This window comes from Sus scrofa, chromosome 5 (assembly GCF_054392235.1).
Source record: "Sus scrofa isolate SSC_HxYL_T2T_F1_AM1 chromosome 5, Sscrofa_HxYL_maternal_Yorkshire_Landrace_v2.0, whole genome shotgun sequence".
Taxonomy (NCBI): Eukaryota; Metazoa; Chordata; class Mammalia; order Artiodactyla; family Suidae; genus Sus; species Sus scrofa.
This window is the reverse complement of record NC_139387.1, coordinates 83,197,394-83,216,347: the sequence shown is the minus strand read 5'-3', so window position 1 is coordinate 83,216,347 and position 18,954 is coordinate 83,197,394. Positions and strand designations below refer to the sequence as shown.

At 41.3% G+C, this 18,954-nt stretch overlaps 1 protein-coding gene across 7 annotated transcripts in view; it reads right to left on the bottom strand.

Moving 5' to 3' along the window:
- Window positions 1-18,954, bottom strand: part of ANO6 (anoctamin 6) — a 368,316-nt gene that overhangs the window by 165,342 nt on the left and 184,020 nt on the right. The window contains exons 1-2 of one of the 7 annotated variants that reach the window (XM_084957198.1): window positions 18,374-18,523; window positions 16,967-17,029 (exon numbers count right to left, since the gene is read on the bottom strand). The exons of 5 other annotated variants lie outside the window; for them this stretch is intronic. In XM_084957198.1, coding sequence (XP_084813324.1) covers window positions 16,967-17,000 — 34 coding nt within the window. In that variant the 5' untranslated portion in view covers window positions 17,001-17,029; window positions 18,374-18,523. Of the gene's footprint in view, window positions 1-16,966; window positions 17,030-18,373; window positions 18,524-18,954 lie in introns of those variants that run through there. One more of the 7 variants, XM_005655713.4, reaches the window with a different exon arrangement.

Below are 18,954 nucleotides of genomic sequence, written 5' to 3'. Positions count from 1 at the left end.
CTCTAACACGTCTTCCTTGTAAGCAATCTTCATTCCAGAGAGGTCAAGGAATAACCCTGAAGACAACCAGAAACCATCATTGGACCCACAGATGGCAGCCTTGATGACTCTGAAATGATCCGTGGTTGAAGACACCACAGATCATAACAGAGACACCTTAATCAATAACCCTGTCTTCTGCGCTAAACCTATAAAACCCCTTGCTCTCCCCTCTCAAGTTGGGACATAGTGTGGAGGCACTAGCCTGCTGTGTCCTCCTCTGCCTGGCAGAGCAATAATGCTGTTCTTTCTCCTCCTCAAAACTCTGTCTCCGAGACCTAACTGATGCCAGTGGACAGAGGCCACATTTTCCGCTACAATAGATGGCTTGAAAGATACAATTCCAGAAGGTCCAAGAAAGTTGAAGAGGATGACAGAGACGGCAAAGAGGAAAAATGAAGAATTTGGTGGCCAATTCAGCACAACTAACAGCCCAAATAATAGGATGTGTGGTCAAAGAAAATGGAGGGGGCGTAATCAGAATTTCCAGAACTGAAGAACGTCTGTCCCCCAGAACTCAAGGACATTGTTTTCCCTTTAAAGAAAGGACAGGAGTAGGGATGTGGGACAATGGGGTCTCCACACGTAAAAGGCCGACCAAGTTGCCAGCATGTGGAATGCAGACAGATCAACACCAAGGTACCTCAACATGGAATTTCCAGAGAAAGCGTTCTCATACAAACGATTTTCAGTCAGAGTGGTAGGAACAGCTCAAGGGCAACTCTGGGTGGCAGAAGCTTCGAAATTTTGAGAATTTTGAGTTATGTCTCCCTTAGAATGATGAACTTAGTCAAGCCAACAGTTAAAAGCCAAGGGAGAGCAAAGCCATTGTCAGATCTGCAAGTCTCAAAAAATTACCTTTTAACACTCATTTCTACCAGAATGTGCTCTACCAAAATGAGGCTGTGGACCAACAAAAAATAAGTCATAAATTCCAGAGATTGACAGCTTTAGAACCCAAGAAGCAAAGTGATCTCAGGAGGATGGTGAAGGGGAAGCCCTAGCTCTTTTGTGGCCAAGAAAGCAACCAGACAGAGAGATCAGAAAGCTCTAGATGGAATTTCTCCACAAGGATGAATTTGGTAGATTCTTTACATGGTTGACTAATTTAGAGAGGATATTTACAGCTGGCATGGAGTCTGAGGTTGAATAACTCTAAGTACACCAAAAACTGAGAGATAAGGAGTTCCCGTTGTGGCTCAGCTGGTTAAGGATCTACATGAAACTATAGATTCAATCCCTGGCCTCGCTCAGTGGGGGTTAAGGATCCAGCATTGTTGTGGCTGTGGTGTGGGTGCAGCTCCAAATCAGCCCCTAGCTTGGGAACTTCCATATGGTACCAGTGTGGCCATAAAAAGGAAAAATAAAATAAATAACTACATAAATGCTCAAAAGAAGAAATCAGTATTTGCTGCGTAGTCCTTGGAGGAAAAATAATCAAACGATATTACAGAGCTCTTTTTTAGAAAATATTACATAATTATAATAAAGTAAACACTGCATATTGATCTTACCAAAATTACAATACAATTACAGTTGGGCAGGTGGAGGCTGGAAAAGTTCGTGCGAATGGAGGAGAGAGGCTGGAAGGTGAAAGGGAACTAAATACTCACTTTTTCATCAATAGATAATTTCCCAAACTAAAAAAAAAACAAAACAGGTGACAAGCATCTTAATCAAAGATATAGAAGTAATTACTGAAATAACCAGTAAAATTTGAAAACACATGCCCTTGGGGAATAGAAAATGAAAGAGGAAATACTGCCTTTTTCACAACAAATCTTGAGGTGTTCATTTTCTAATCAGATAAAACTTTATCAGCTATGCAAAGCCTTGACAAAAACTTCATTTTTCCACTTCTTAAAAGAGGGGCAAGGACTCGTGTCAAACGTCTCATGACATGACACATATCGACATAAGAATTTCTGTTCTGGCATCTACGACATGTTAACTCTGTGCTAGAGGCAAAAGATACAACAGTTAACAAAACAGAAAAAGTCTCTTTTCAGGGAACTTCTATTCTGTAATAACAACTCAACATAAACACTTTTAAAATAACCGATTCTGCTTGGTGATAAGGAATAAAGGTTGTTATGACAGAAATAAGAGAGGGAAGGGTTGGGGGCAGGGTGGTCAGAGGAGGCTCCCTGGGAAGGGAAATTTGAGTTGAGACCTGAAGGATGAGTCAGAGTTGGCCCTACAGGACGAAAGCGAGCCAAGGGTTCGGAAGTGGGAAATACCGTGGCATTTTGAAGGATCTGATTAAACATGGGACTAGAGAGCAGTAAAGAGGTGAGGCTGGGGGACAAAATGAGGCTAAAAAGGAGCCAAGGGGTACAACACATGCTCTGCCAGGTAAGTGGTGTGTGGCATCACAGCATTTTAGAGCATTCGGTTGTGGCCAAGAGCAGATACAATGGACCCATTATTAGATATGGTAGAGACTGCTCCTTGAAAACCTGCTAACAGTGAGTCATGCTGTCGCTGCCACCAGCCCCCACCTGTTCCCTGAGGATGCCACTTGCTGCCTGGATGGGTCCTGAGGAGGGCTCATGCCCCAAACAGCTCCCATGGGGCTGCCTGAGAACCCTCCACCTTGGGGTCCATGTGGCTTCCTTTCAAGTGGCAGCTCATGTAAGACAAGAGTTGGTGCAAAAATCCATGAGGTGATGCCTACGACAGCTTGGGGTGCAGCAGAGCAGATAAAAGTCCCACTTCCCCTCACACTGTGTGACCCTGGGCACAGGCTCAACCTCTCTAAGTCACTGCTTCCTCCTCATATTGTGACAATGAAACAAGATGACAAGTCTTTGCTCAAACCTTGTCTTCTCAGGAGGCTTCTCCAGCCACTGAGCCCTGCCCCCACTTCCTCCAACAATCTACATAATTTATATATGAAAAAAGAAAAAAAAGAGTTGGTCTAAAACAGTAGTAGTGGTGACAGGGCTGACCTAAGACAGGAGTCGTGGAGACAGAGAAGACAAATCCAAAATATATTTTGATGATAGACCTAAAAGCACTGGGACAAAGGGGGACAATGAAGGAGAAACCCAGGATGACACCCAGCTTTCTGACTTTAGGAACTGGGAGGAGGGTGGTGCCATTTACCAAAACGGCCAAGCTGGGATGGGGAAAGGCAGACTCAGGAAGTCAGGATAAGGAAGTGAATCAAGAGCTCCTCCTTGGGCGTGACACATTCAAAAGCATCAAGGAGAAGTGCATGGAGTTCCTGCTGTGGCTCAGCGGGTTAAGAACTTGATATAGTGTCCGTGAGGTTGGGGGTTCAATCCCTGGCCTCACTCGGTGGGTTAAGGATCTGCATTGATCCAAGCTGCAGTGTAGGTCGCAGATGCAGCTCAGATCCAGTGTTGCTGTGGCTGTGGTGTAGGCCAGCAGCTGCAGCTCCAATTTGACCCCTAGCCTGGGAATTTCCATATGCCTTGGGTGTGGTGGTAAAAAAAAAAAAAAAAAAAAAAAAAAAAAAAAAAAAAAAAAAAAAAAGGAGGCAGTGCCATGTGGGGTCTGGAGCTCAGAATAGGTCAGTATTGGACATATCCATACCCTGGGGAATCATCAGGTCACTGATGGCATGTAAAGCCTGGGAATCGATGAGCTTGTGACACAAGAAGCAGGCCTAAGCCACATCCTGAAGAATTCTCCACATTCAGGGTCCCCAGAGAAAGCAATGTCAGCAAAGGGTGAAGAAATGGCCAGCAGAGAAGGTGAAGGCCAAGGTAGGAGGGAGTTTCCAGAATAGAATGGAGAGCTGTGCTTCAAGCTACTCAGAGATCTCGTAAGACAGGATAGGAATGTATCTTTTGGAAGCCACAGCATATAGATCTTCGGTGACCCTGAGAAACTGCGCAAGCATGATGGGAAAAGATACCAGACTATCCAAGTGAAGAGCGAGTGATTAATGGTGAGCTACAGTGAGTCCAGACAACATTTTAGAAATTCTGCCTTAAAATGGGACAGAGATAAGGGGGCAAGAGAAGGAGAGGAATATTAGGGTCTAGGAAGGTGTTTGGCTCTTTAATTTTTAATATAGGGGTACCAGGGCATTAATTCCCTTATTCTTTCAGTCATTCAGAAAATACATACTGATCACCAGAACAAGGTCCTTTTAGGGAGCTTAAGATCCACTGGGGGACAGAGGCAATAACCTAAAGGCCCATATACTAAATTCAGGTGGAGAGAAATACTCCGAAAAGAAATAAAGTTGGTTAAAGGGATAAGGAGTATCAGTGATATTTTAGACAAGTCAGGGTGCCAGCTGGGAAGGGGTGGCATTTGGGGGGAACTGAGCGAAGTGCAGGAGCAGGAATCCCAGACGGGAAGCGGGGGATGGGTGAGAGGAGGTAGAGAGGAGGATGAGTGCTTCAGGCGGGGGTGGGGGGGTGCAGAGACAGGCTGGAAGAGATGGGCACAGAGAGGTGGCAGGGGCCTTCAGTAGAGCAGGGTGGAGAGTTTGAACTGTACACTGTTTTCAGGGAATCCACTTCAGGTCCTACAAAAGCCCAACACAGAAGGTCCACTGTGGCTGTGGTATAGACTCGGCCCACGAGGTAATACAAGTGCAGGTGGTGGAGTGGGCGTGTGAGATGAGGACCACTTGAATTGGGGATGGATGCTAATGGCTCGAATTGGAGGTGGGAGAGAAAAGCAGGGATCAAGGATGACTCAGGGTCACGGCTGAGCCACTGGGTAGGAGTCGCTGCTGAGATGAGAAACAATGGAAGAAGGGCAGAGCTAGAAAACCAATCAAGAGTTGGGTTTTGGATGAGTTCAGTCTGAAACGCCTATTAGGCAAATAAAGAGGTAAAATAGACAGCTGGAAAGCCAGGGAGAGATGAGGACTGGAGATACACATGTGAACTCATCAGCATATAGATTTAAGGGATTTATGGCCCAGGAAATGAAGGGGATCACCTAGGAAATGCGTGGAGATGAGAAGAGGTCTGAGAACAAAGCCCTCGGCCCTCCAAAGTGTAGAGGTCAGGCCTGGGGAGAGAAGGATCCAGTGGGGGGGTGGGGGGGGGAGCTGTGAGCAGAATCAAGATGGAGGAGCACCATAGAAGCCAAGTCAAGAAAGAATTTCAGGAAGCAGGGAGTGGTTGATGGTATCCAGGGCTGCTGAGATAAGGTCGAGCTCCAGGAGAAAGTGCCAAGGGCTTCTGTGACTCATGATGAATGAACAATGCTCCGAGAGAACATTCCTTCCCCAGAAGTGTACTCAGATGACTAGTTATCTGGAATAGAAACCCTCAGTTCAGTTAGAACACCAAGGCTCTGTTTCCAAGAATGCCGTTATCACACGGCAAGCCCTCCTTCAGGATTCTCCCAGCCAGCCAACCAGGAGATCCCTGTGCCTGTGAAAGGGAAACAGCTCTAACGGGTAGGCCTGCAAAACTGGGAAGCACACCAGTGCTCAGAGCAAAGAGAATTAGACAGGATAGGGCAGGACACAACTCTTTGACAGGTTTCTGCATTTTCCTAGCTCACAGCCTGTTAGGAGGAAAATGAATAAAATCATTCTTTCCACCTCATATACTCACTAGAACTGTAGAACAGCTGCAGTTTCTGCAATTTTTAATTGATTGTTCCTAACCCCCTTTCCCCCCACTCTTCTTTGTTCATGTTGCAGCCCCCCCCCTTTTTTTGGCTGCCCCAGTGGCATGCAGAAGTTCCCGAGCTGGGGGTCACCATAGCAGTGACAGTGCCGGATCCTTCACCCAATGAGCCACCAGGAAAGTCCAGCCACTGACATCTAAAATCAGGTTTATGGGGGAGGGAGTGGGAGGGATCGGGAGCTTGGGCTTATCAGACACCACTTAGAATAGATTCACAAGGAGATCCTGCTGAATAGCATTGAGAACTATGTCTAGATACTCATGTTGCAACAGAAGAAAGGGTGGGGGAAAAAATGTAATTGTAATGTATACATGTAAGGATAACCTGACCCCCTTGCTATACAGTGGGAAAATAAAAAAAATTATAAAAAACAAAAAAAAACAAAACAAAAAAAAAATAAATATACTTTTACGTAAAATAAATAAATAAATAAATCAGATTTATTGAGGTTTAACTTTTTTTTTTGGCCTCACTGGCAGCATATGGAAGTTCCTGGGCCAACGATCAAATCCAAGCCACAGCTTCGACCTACACAGCAGATCCTTAATCCATGGCACCCCAGGGAATTCCAAGGTGTAACTGAATACGGTAAAAAGAGACCATTTCTAAGTTGGATGCTTTCTGACGAACACATAGGATCCAGTATCTCCATCACAATGAACACGTAGACCACTTCCATCACCCTAAAACGTTTTTCCCTGCCCCTCTGCAGGCAATCCCCTCTACTCTTCTAGCCCTCAGCAAGCAAATCTACAATTTTGCTTTTTCAGAATGCCGTAAAAATGGAATCACAAAGTCGGCAGCCTTTTGTGTCTGGCTTTTGCACTCAGCACCATGCTTTTGAGACATAGCCATGTTGTTGCCCCATCAGTAGCTTGTTCTTTGCTGCTGAATAGTACTCCACGGTAGGGACATGCCACAGTTTATCCATTTTGGGCATTTGAACTGTTTCTAGGTTTTAGGTATTATGAATAAAACGTCTATAAACTTTGGCTAAAATGTCCCATGTGGACACAGGGTTTCATTTCTTTTGGACCTAGAAGTGAGATCACTGGGCCATGCAGCACATAGCTTTTGTCCACAGCGAATAGCTAAACACTTCCTGAGCACTGACTTTGCATTGCACCAAGTTCTAAGCTCTTAAGAGGCCGCCTAATATTACGTAGTTCTTGAAATAGCAATCCAGTTCTTGCTGTTCTTATCTTAGGAGGAAACTAAGGCACAAAGACGGCAGGTGACTTGCCCACCATCACACAGCTAGTGGGTAGCAGAGCCAGGATGCTCAAACTCGGGAACGGAGCAGCAAAGCCACACAAACATTTTGCTTGTCTCCCTCAAGTCAAATACATGATGTGTTAAGAGGGCTCACACAATTGTACCTGAAACTGCACAATTTTGGTCAATTCTTTTGACCAAAAATAGCCACCGCTGACTATTCCTTTCCTCCTTTTTAAATCATGACAACAAATAACCTGGAACTCTCTGGGGGGTCACTGCAATAACAACACGTCATGTTAAAGTCAGAACTTTATAGAATATTGTGGTGGAATGTTTTTAACTGTGTCATCGACGCTTATAAATGTTAACTCATTGGTGTTTAATAACAACCCTAGGGGAAGCTAAATTCAGCACTCTTTCACTAGCACAGAAAATACTCATAGTTAATAACGAGGCTCTTCTGGAGGCTTCTGCACTCTCATGACATAAGAAGTCAGGTTTGGTGGAAAAGACAAGGACCCTGGGGTCGGATGGACTTGGATTCAAATTCTGGCTCTGCTTCCTAGTGGACAGATATGTATAGACATCCTCACACGCAAAAATCAGTGTGAAGAAATTCTAATTTGCAAGCTAGTCATAGAGATTCAACAGCACAAAATGGGTGAAAACACGCAATGTATGTCTTACGTATTTAATAAACCTTTCCTTTCTCTCTCTTCCAGAATGTACTCCTGAGCCTTTGAAATTAGTGAGCCAGACATTGGTTACTTAGCAAAAACCTGTATTGGTTTAATTTCTCATCCAAAGAGCAGCAAAGGAGAGACTGAAGGGAGGTAGTTCTTTAAAACGTTTTATCTTTAAAAAAAAAAAAAAAAAAGCCTTGAAAATTTTGCAATTTATTCCATGATAAAGTCAAAATTATTTTTGATAGAAAAGTGGTCTACATTTACTTCCAGCTAAGTTGAAACTTAACTTTCTTTGGAAATTTTTTAAGCTACTTGATGAAGGAAGATTTCCCCTGATAAACAGTGGCTTCACCGGTGCACTGACTCCCAATTACTAAGACCTCAAAATGTTGGATAAGCAATGAGGTCCTGCTGTACAGCACAGGGAACTGTATCCAATCTCTTGGGGGTAGAACATGATGGAAGGTAGTATGAGAAAAAGAACGTATATATGACTGGGTCACTACGCTGTACAGCAGAAATTGACACAACACTGTATACCAACGATACTCTAATATAAAAATAAAGTAAAATGACTCATTTCACACACTCGGGTCATTATTGGCTACCGTGTGCAACATCTTTACATCATCCCTAAAACCCAGCTCAGTCTGCAGTCCTGCCTCTGAAAACTTTTAACTCTGAATTTTCCAAAGGAGAAAAACAGCTCCTTCCTGTTACCCCTATGTGCAGTCTCCCGACCACCTCTAAGTGATACTGGCTGTAAACTGCATTCTCAGACATCTCTGTAATGGGTACAAGAAAACATAAATACTGCAAATCTGGAAACAGTTTTCCAATAATAGGACACAGGAGAAGCATGACCCTAAGTAAACTGGGATGACAGAAGAGGGATAGTTTTTTAGGTTTTTACATTTTTTCAGATTATTTTCCATTTCGGATTAGTACAAAATAATTGAATATTGTTCCTTGTGTTATACATGAAATCCTTGTTGCTTAACTATTTTATAGACATATAATAGTTTATATCTGTTAATCCTATACTCCTGAATTATCCCTCCCCTCTCCCTTTCCACTTTAACCATAAATTTGTTTTCTACATCTGTGAGTCTGTTTGTTTTATACATGGATTCATTTGTATTATTTTTTAGATTCCACATGTGATATCACATTTGCTTTTTCTATCTGAATAGGTCTATCCACAATGCTGCAAATGGCAATGTTTCATCCTTTTCTATGGCAGAGTAATATTCCCGCATGTATATATGTCTGTGTGTGTCTTAAACCAATCATCTGTTGATGGGCACTTGAGTTGTTGCCATGTCTTGGCTACTGCAAATAGTACTTCAATGCACAGTGTGGTGCATGGACCTTTTTGAATCAGAGTTTTCAACTTTTCCTGTTTTATGCCCAGGAGTGGGACAGCTGGATGATATGGTAACTCAGTTTGTTTGTTTTTTTAAAAAACTTCCATACTGTTTTCCATAGTGACTGCATCAATTTACACTCTCACCAACAGGGTAGGAGGGTTCCGTTTTCTCCACACTGCCTCCAGTATTTATCATTTATAGACTTTTTGATGATAGCCATTTCGACCAGCGTGAGGAGGTACCTCACTGTGGTTTTGATTTGCATTTCTCTGACAAAACTAATGATGTTTAGCATCTTTTTATATGCCTATTGGCTATCTGTATACATTCCTTGCAGAAATGTCTATTTAGGTCTTCTGTCCACTTTTTGATCAGATTTTGTGGGGGGGGGCAGGGATAGGGGGTTATACAGAGTTGTATGAGCACGTTTATTTTGGATATTAACCCCTTGTTGGTCACATCCTTCACAAATATTTTCTCCCATTCCCTAGGATGTCTTTTCACTTCATTGATAGTTTGCTCTGCTGTGCAAAAGCTTTTAAGTTTGATTAGGTCCTATTTATTTTTTCTTTTATTTCTTTTGCCTTAGGAAACTTACCTAAGAAAATACAGCTACGATTTATGTGTGAGAATATTTTGTCTATGCTCTTTTCTAGGACTTCTTTGGTATCATGTCTTATATTTTGGTCTTTAAACTACTTTGAGTTTATTTTTGTATAATTTGAGGGAGTGTTCTATTTCATTGATTTGCATGTAGCTGTCCAACTTTCCCAACACCACTTGCTGAAGAGACTGTCTTTTCTCCCATGTATGTTCTTGCCTCCTATGTCACAGATTGATCATGAATGTGTGGTTTTATTTCTCGGCTCATTATTCATTATTCTGCTCCATTGATCCATATGGCTATTTTTGGGCCAATACCACACTCTTTTGATTACTATAGTTTTATAGTGTTGCCTAAAGTCTGCAAGGGTTATGCCTCCAGCTTTGCTCTTTTTCTTCAGCTTTGGCAAGTCTGGGTCTTTTGTGGTTTCACATATATTTTAAAATTATTTGTTCTAGTTTGGTGAAAAATGTCATGGGAATTTTGATAGGGATCACATTAAATCTATAGATTGCTTTGAGTAGTAAGGCCATTTTAACAATGTTAAATCTTCCAACTTAAGAGAGTGGGATATCTTTCCATTTCTTTCAATCATCTCTGATTTCCTTTACCAATGTTTTGTCATTTTCAGGATACAAGTCTTTCACACCTTGGTTAAGTTTATTCCTAGGTATTTTTTAATGCGGTTTTAAATGGGATTTCTTTTACTTCCTCTGATATTTCATTATTAATAATAATGAAATTAAAGAAATACAATAGATCTCTGTGTATTAATCTTAGGCCCTGCTAACATACTGAATTTATCAGTTCTAATGGTTTTTGTGTGGCATCTTTAGGGTTCTCTGTATAGAGTATCATGTCATCTGCAAATAATGGCATTTTACCAGTTTGGATACATTTCTTTTGTTTGTTTGATTGCTGTGGTTAGGACATCTAATACCATGTGGACATCTACTTCCAAGTGGTGGGAGGAGGCATCCTTGTTTTGTTCTGAATTTAGGAGGAAGGGCTTCAGCTTTCACCATTGCATATTATGTTGGCTGTGGGTTTGTCATAAATGGCTTTTATGATGTCGAGATATGCGTCCTCTATACCCACTCTGGTGAGCGTTTTTATCATAAATGGATGTTGAATTTTATCAAATGCTTTTTTTTTTGCATGTGTTGAAATAATCATGATTTTTGTCTTTTGTTAATGTGGTGTATCACATTGATTGATTTGCATATGATGAACCATCTTTGGCATCCTGGAATGAATTCAGCTTGATCATAGTGTCCTTTTTATATATTGTTGGATTTGGTTTGGTAATATTTTGCTGAGGATTTTTTTTTTTTGGGGGGGGGTGCTGCATCCAGAGCATGAGCAGTTCCCGGGCCAGGGACTGAAGTCATGCCATACCAGTAACCTGAGCCACAGCAGTGACAATGCCTGAAACTTAACCTACTGAGCCACCAGGGAACTCTTGTTGAGGATGTCTCTTTTTTTTTTTTTTTTAATCCATTAAAGATACTGACTTGTAAGTTTTTTTGGTAGTGTCTTTGTCTGGTTTGGGTATCAAGATGATGGTTGCCTCATAAAATGAATTTCGGAGTGTTCCCTCCTCTTCAATCTTTTGGCACAGTTTGAGAAGGACTGGTATAAATTCCTCTTTAAATGTTTGGTAGAATTCCCCAGTGAAGCCATGTGGTCCCCAACTTTTGCTTGCAGGGATTTTTTTTTTTTTTTAATTACAGGTTCTTTTTCATTTATAGTGATTTGTCTGTTCAAATTATCTATTTCTTCTTGACTCAATTTTCACAGGCTGTATGCTTCTAAAAACTTGTCCATTTTTTCCTAAGTTGTCAGCATATGGTTCAGAGTAGTCTCTTATGGTTTTTTGTATTTCTGCATTATTGGTTGTTATTTCTTCTCTTTCATTTCTTATTTTGTTTATTTAGTTATGCACTTTTCTTCTTGGTGAACCTAGCTAAGAGTTTGTTGATTTTGCTTATCTTAAAAAAAGAAAAAGCTCTTAATTTTATTAACTTTTTCAGTTTTTCTGATCTTGGTTTTATTTATTTCCTCTCTGATCTTTATTATTTCTTTCTTTCTACTGACATTGGGTTTTGTTTGCCCTTCTTATTCTAAGTCATATAAGAGGTAGGTTAGGTGATTTATTTGAGATTTTCCTTGTTTCTTGAGGAAGGCCTATATCACTATGAACTTCCCTCTTAGATCTGCTTTTACTGCATCCCATAGAATTTGTGAGCTTATGTTTTCATTATCATTTGTCTTGAGGTATTTTATGATTTCTTCTTTGATTTCATCACTTACCCACTGGTGTTCTGTAGCATGTTCTTTAGTCTCTATTTGTTTTGTTTTTCCCCTGTTTATTTTTCTGTAGTTGTTTTCCAGTTTCATGCTATCATGATGAGAAACAATGCTTGAAATTAATTTCTATGCTTTTAAATTTGTTGAGGCTTGTTTTGTGGTCTATCCTAGATAATGCTCCATGCAGGCTTGAGAAGAATTAGTATTCTGGGTTTTTTGGATGGTGTAGCTTGCAGATATGAATTATGCACAACTGGTCTACTGTTTCATTTAAGACCACTGCTGTCTTATTGATTTTCTATCTGGAAGATCTGTCCATTGATATTAGTGAAGTGTTAAGGTCTCTGGCTATTATTATATTCCTGTCAATTTCTCCTTGTCAGTATTTGTTTTATATATTTAGGTGCTTCTATATTGAGTGCATATATATTAATTAGTATAATATCCTCTTCTTGTATTGATCCTTTATCAAGAAGAAATAGATCGATTGAATAGGCCGATCACTAGAAATGAAATTGAATATGTAGTAAAAACACTCCCTACAAACAAAATCCAGGACCAGATGGTTTCACAGGCAAATTCTACCAAACATACAATGAAGAATTTATACCTATTCTTCTTAAACTTTTCCAAAAGGCTGAAGAAGAAAGAATAATCTTAAGACATTCTATGAAACCACCACCACCCTAATACCAAAACCAGAAAAAGATACTACCAAAAAAGAAAATTATAGGCCAATATCTTTGATGAATATAGACACAAAAATTCTCAACAAAATTTTAGCCAACCAAATAGAGCAACATATAAAAAAGATTATACACCACAACCAAGTGGGATACATCCCAAGATCACAAGGATGGTTCAACATATGCAAATCAATTAAAATCATACAAAAGAAAAGTCAAAAACCACATGATCATCTCAACAGATGCAGAAAACGCATTAGACAAAATCTAACATCCATTCATGATAAAAATCTCTTACCAAAGTGGGTATAGAGGGAACATACCTTAACATAATAAAAGCCATTTCTGACAAACCCACAGCCAATATAACACTCAACAGAGAAAAGCTGAAAGCCTTCCCACTAAAATCTGGAAGACGACAAGATGCCCACTCTCATGACTTTTATTCAACATAGTATCATTGTATAATATCCTGCTGCATTTTCTTTATGGACTTTGCTTTAAAGTCTCCTCTGAGTATTGCTACCCCTCCTTTCTTATCATTTCCATTTGCATAAAATATTCTTTTCCATCCCCTCAATTTTCATGTCTTTTGCTCTGAGGCTAGTCTTTTTAGGCAGCATATTGTATGTTCCTGATTTTTAATCCAATCTGCCATTTTGTGTTTTATGATCAGGGCACTTAATCCACTGACATTTAAATTATTGATAGGTATGTACTTATTTCCTTTTTAAATTTTATTATCTGGCTGATTTTGTAGTTCATCTTGATTCCTTTCTTCCTCCCCGCCCCCTTTGTGGAGTGATGGTTTTCTTTTGTATTATGCTTGAGTTCCTTCCTGTTTGGTTTTAGTCAATCTGTGTATGTTTCTGATTTGTGGTTATCCTGGTTTTCAAGTATATTGATCCATAACTGTATCTACTTGCTTTAGTCTGAGAGTCATATAAGTTCAAACACATTCTAAAAGATCTACATTTTTTTTACTCGCCTCATTTTGTGACTTTGATGTCCTTTTTTTACATCTTAATTTTTACCCTTTTGCTATCTGTGGTTATAACTGGTTTTTCAAAAAAAAATTTTATATACTGGCTTATTTAAGTGATCTTCAATCTTTTTATATATTTGCCTTCCCTTTTGTGATTTTTTTTCTTCCTTGTAGAGTCTTGCTTCTTTTCTATTTAGAGAAGACCTTATGATATTTCTTTAGGGTAGGTATAGCGCTGCTGTATAGTTTTAGTTTTTGTTTGAGAAGTTCTTTACCTTTCCTTCTTTTGAAATGATAATCTTGCTGAGTAGAGTATCTTAGATTGCAGGTTTTTTCCTTTTAGGACTCTGACTATCTCATGGCACTCCCTTCTGGTCTGTAAACTTTCCACAGAGAAATTGGCTGTTAGCTTTATGAGAATTCTCTTGCAACTGACATTGGTTTTTTCTCTTGCTGGTCTTAGAATCTTCCATTTAACTCTTTCCATTTAAATTATGACATGTCTTGGTGTGGTGCTGTCTGGGTTCATCTTCTTTGAGACCCTCTATGCTTCCTATTCCTTGATATCTGTTTTCTTCTTTAGGTTTGGGAAGTTTTCAGCCATAATTTCTTCAAACATTTTGGATTCACTTTCTCTATCATCTCCTTCTGGACCCCTATTATGCATAGGTTGGTATATTTTACATTATGCCATAGATCACTTTTTTTTCCATTTTTCTTTCTGTCTGCTGTTCTGATTGGGTGATTACCATTATTCTGTCTTCCAGATCACATGTTCATTCTTCTGCATTATTTAGTCTGCTATTCATTGCTTTTATTTTTATGTTTTAATTTTTTATTAAAGTATAGTTGATTTACAGCATGCCAATTTTTGCTGTACAGCATAGTGACCCAGTCATAGATAGATAGATAGATAGATACACACATATATATACCCACACATTCTTTTTCTCATACTATCTTCCATTATGTTCTATCCCAAGGGATTGGATATAGTTCCCTGTGCTATTCAGCAGGACCTCAGTGTTTATCCATTCTAAATGTAATAGTTTGGATTATTCATTGCTTTTAGATCACTTTTTATGTCAGCAACTGAGCTAATTTTGATTATTTCTTCTTTATATAGCTTCTAGCTCCTCATGGTGATCTGCATTTCTGTCAATAATGTGTCTTAACTCCTTAAGCACTTTAGGACCTCCTTTTTGAACTCAGGATCAAGTAGACTGGAGAAGTTTGCTTCACTTTTGTTCTTTCAGGGGACTTCTCTTGTTCTTTTAATTGTCAGCAGTTCATTTTCTTTTTCTTTTTACTTATATGTCTCTGCTCTATGAATTTAGGAGAAATAATGATCTACTTTGTTTTCCAAGGGATGTTTTTATGTGGAAGCATCCTTGTGTAGATTGTTTGACTCCAATATTTTTGCTGTGAGAGCTGATTTTGGTATGAATGCTTGCCAGATCTTTTCTCATACTCTTCTGGGCATTAGCCCCTTGAGAGGGGATGTGACTGGTGTTCTGGTGTCCAGATTCAACACCAGGTGTTAGGTGGTGCTTCCTTTGCTCCACAACTAACACAGCCCTAGCAGTGGTGAAGTCTGCTACCCACTTTTTGAAGCAGAAGTCCAAGTCAGGTTTGATAAAGCTCCATTACCCTTAAATATATGCTCTGTCCCCAAGAAGGTTAGCCCTAAAGCAAGTGAGGTCCACGTGGTTACAGTGAATCTATGCATTGCCCATGCAGGTGTCAAAGGTTTTGCCCAAAATCAGGCTAAGTTCACATTCCTCTATCTATTATGTTCATCCTAGGCCTGGTGCTAAGCTGGCATAGGGAACCAGAGAACTATGGCTGCAGGAATCAAGGTGGCTGTACTGTGGCCTGGGACCTGTGCTGTCCCTGTGGTAGGCAAGGGACCACACTCCAGGCCCTCCATACTGTCTCTACACAGCTATCCCAAGTCCTCCCCCTGGGTCCTTCCACTAGAGTTTCAGCACTTAGCTGCTGCACAGACTAGTAGCCTCACCTGGCAGGCATTTGAGGCTTATAAGTGCAGTGAGGTTGCAGTCAACAGTTTCAGGGCTAGTCTCTCTCTGCCCTGACTGCTAGTAAGCCAGCATGTACGCACTGCTCACAAGCAGAATCCAGGCCACTCTAGCTCCCTCCATGTCCCTGAAAGCCTTCCAGCAGAGTCCCAGGGGAGTTGTGCAAAGCAAGGGCTTGCCTGTGCAGACACTCCCTCCTTTACAGATCCTTTCCAGGTCCCATCCTGATGCCTTGTACTATTGTTGTCCTACTCAGTTTTGTGGGGATCTTTTTTGCAGCTTTGGTTGTGAAAGAGACCTTCTGCCAGTTTCTGGTTGGTTTTCTATGAAAACTGTTCCACATGTAGACGTATTTTTGCTGTGTCTGTGGGGGGTGGGGGTGAGCTCTATGTCTTCCCGCCCCACCATCTTGATCTCTTGATAGTTTCCTTTTTTAATCAATTGAAAAGATTTTAACATATTCATCCAGAGAAGCCAAAAGATTTAGTTCAGCTCTGCTAGTCAATGTGGTTGCTCAGTTATACATGAAATAGGATAAAGGAAATAACTTAGTCCTTAAAACATATTTTTATGAAAAAGCATTATTTTCCTTTTGCCTTAGGGTAATGGCACCCGCTCCCTTTCACTGATGCCACATGCACTTTTTTTTTTTTTTTTTTTTTCCTCTTAAGGGCCAAACCTACAGCATATGTAAGTTCCCAGGCTAGGCATCGAATTGGAGCTGCAGCTGCTGGCCTGTACCACAGCCACGGCCACACCAGATTCAAGCTGTGTCTGCAAACTACACCACAGCTCGTGGCAATACCAGATTCTTAACTCAATGAGTGAGGCCAGGGATCAAACCTGCATCCTCATGGATACTAGTCAGATTCATTTCTACTGAGCTACATCGGGAACGCCACACACACACACACACACACACACACACACACACACACACACACACACTTCTAGGTATGTTATTCAAAAGTCCCTGGATGCTATAAGTACCCTGAGTAACGTGTAAGATCAGAGACATCTTGCTTTCATTATTTTGTCATCAAAATCCCCTTGATACACTTTTTGCCCCCTCAACTCTCTCTCCTAGAAGGCAAGGCTGGGAAGTCCTTGTGTATGAGATCCTGACCCATAGCACAGTGGGCAGTAGTCATGTAATAATACAATTTGCTTTTGGAAGCTACCTTCAAAAGGCGACATACAGGAGTGGATTATTTTTAACAATCCAAGTGGGCTGACTGGTAAATAGAAAGGGAACTTCAACTAATATTATCTGGGTCCCCACGACATGCCAGCAAGTTACTGAAAAGACGAGCAAGATATGGGCCTGTCCTAGAGCTCACAGTGCGAGGAGACCGCTAAGTAAGGGTGCTGTTCAAATATAAAGGAAGGACATCTTACCCAGACTGGATGGGAGGAGAGTGGGAGGAGCCATTAAAGGCCTCTTGGAGGCAGGAACATCACCTGAAGGATGAGGAGGTATTAGTAAATACAACAAACAGATATAAGGGGGCCAGATTAGGCAGTGGAAAGGCCAACCGGAGGCATCGGACCGGAGTCCCAGCCGTGCTTTTGCAACAACCAGGATCTGACCTTTCTAGTTCTCCTTTTCTGCATCTGTGATGTGAGACAGTTAGTTCCTGTCAGTCGACCTTACCCCTTGATATGCCTCAGAATCATCTGGGAGTTTTCTAACAATCCTGGATCCTTGCCCTAGAATTGTGGTTTTCATTGGTGGAGCATCAGTGTTTCTTGCAGTAGCCTTTCAGATGACGTGGCCCAGGCTGAGTTGTTACTGTGCACTATGGGTTGAGAACACTCAAGCCTGTGGTTCTCAGTCCTCTGCGCCCAATAACATCCTTCCAGGGAAGGCACATCCTAGGCAATTAAGCAGGCATCTCTCTGGATGGGACCCAAGCATCGGTGTTTTTGAAACAAGTCCCCAGGCTGATTCCCAGGGATAGCACAGGTTGAGAACCATGGTTCCAGGCCCTCTCACAACTTCAGTTTCCTATAAGGCCAGTAAAGGATGGAAAAGGGAAGGAAAGCCCGTTGTTTCTCCCGGAAGAATGAGAATGCTTATGTCAAATTAAAAAGAGAACCGAGTGCCCAAAGCCACTGATGGATTTGAAAGAGAGTTACACCACACAAGAGGGTTGATTTTAGACATGTGCATAATTGATACTGATGCAGGTAGAAAATATCCATTCCGAAATGCTCAGAGTTCTAAATTTAAAAATCCATAGACGACAACATCTATAAAAGGACTCCATGGCGTGTGCTCTGCAATACTTAGAATCTGATTTGCATGGTTCACTGTAATATGAACATGACATTCCCTACCCTCAAGGTTACTTAAATCCACTTAGTAGGCCACAGTGAACTCAACAAACAGTAATTAGAAACACTCCAGACTACCTTTTAAATCTGTTGCTAAATCATATTTTTCCTGCACCAGACTCATACACACAGCATGTCTATAAGCATCATGAAACCAAAGCCTTAGAAATATTTATATTAATAAGAGCACAAGCTACCTCTGGACCCTCTCATGGGATTCTCTAGGGAAGTAAGGGCTGCTGAAGAAGGGAGCTGTTCTTTATTACTACTTCTCACATCTGGGTACATAAAGCACTGCCCACATGTGGTTCGAAAACCCAGGAGAAAATGAACTCTCCAGGGGTCTGGAAATGAAGAACACCTCTGATAGACGGCCTCGTTTCCTGAAATGAGTCAGAAATGAAAGTAATTCTTCAGAAAAGAACATCTGCACCGTGGCACAGCTTATAAAATAATGCCAGATGATACCTGCGGCGAAGAGGCTGGGCCCGGCGACGGAGGGAGGGCCTGAGGAACAGGGCGGAGGCCACTGCACGGCGCTCCATCTGGGAGATGCTGCTGGGAGCTCCGAGGGTCTGCAAATCCCGTGAGCGCACCGGGCATCCTGGGCTCAGCTGTAAATCCTGTTTAGCAGCAAGGCTGCTCATATTCCATGAGAAAGCTGGCCCCCCTCCAAAGGGTCAAAGCAGCCAGAAGGGATTCATGGGTCGTCATGGACACCAAAACAGCAATTCTTGCAAGGAAAACTATTCTACGTAACTAAAAATAGTCTATGCCTATTGCTTCCGGGAGCCCTTCTCCCTGAAGAGGGGGGACAGCTGTACGGAGATGAGCTCAAGCCGCCCAGGGACCCCGCCTTTCACATTATCCAGAAGGAGCCAGACTGGAGGGGAAGAAAGACAAACACCTTTTAACAACAACGACTCCAGTGAAAAACCAATAAACGGGAAGGTGGAAAACAAAGGCTGTCTTCACCAAAATCAAACACCAGTTATTTTTAAGTAAGTAGCTTGTTACTACTCCTCCCATAACTGGTATTTAAAAGAAAC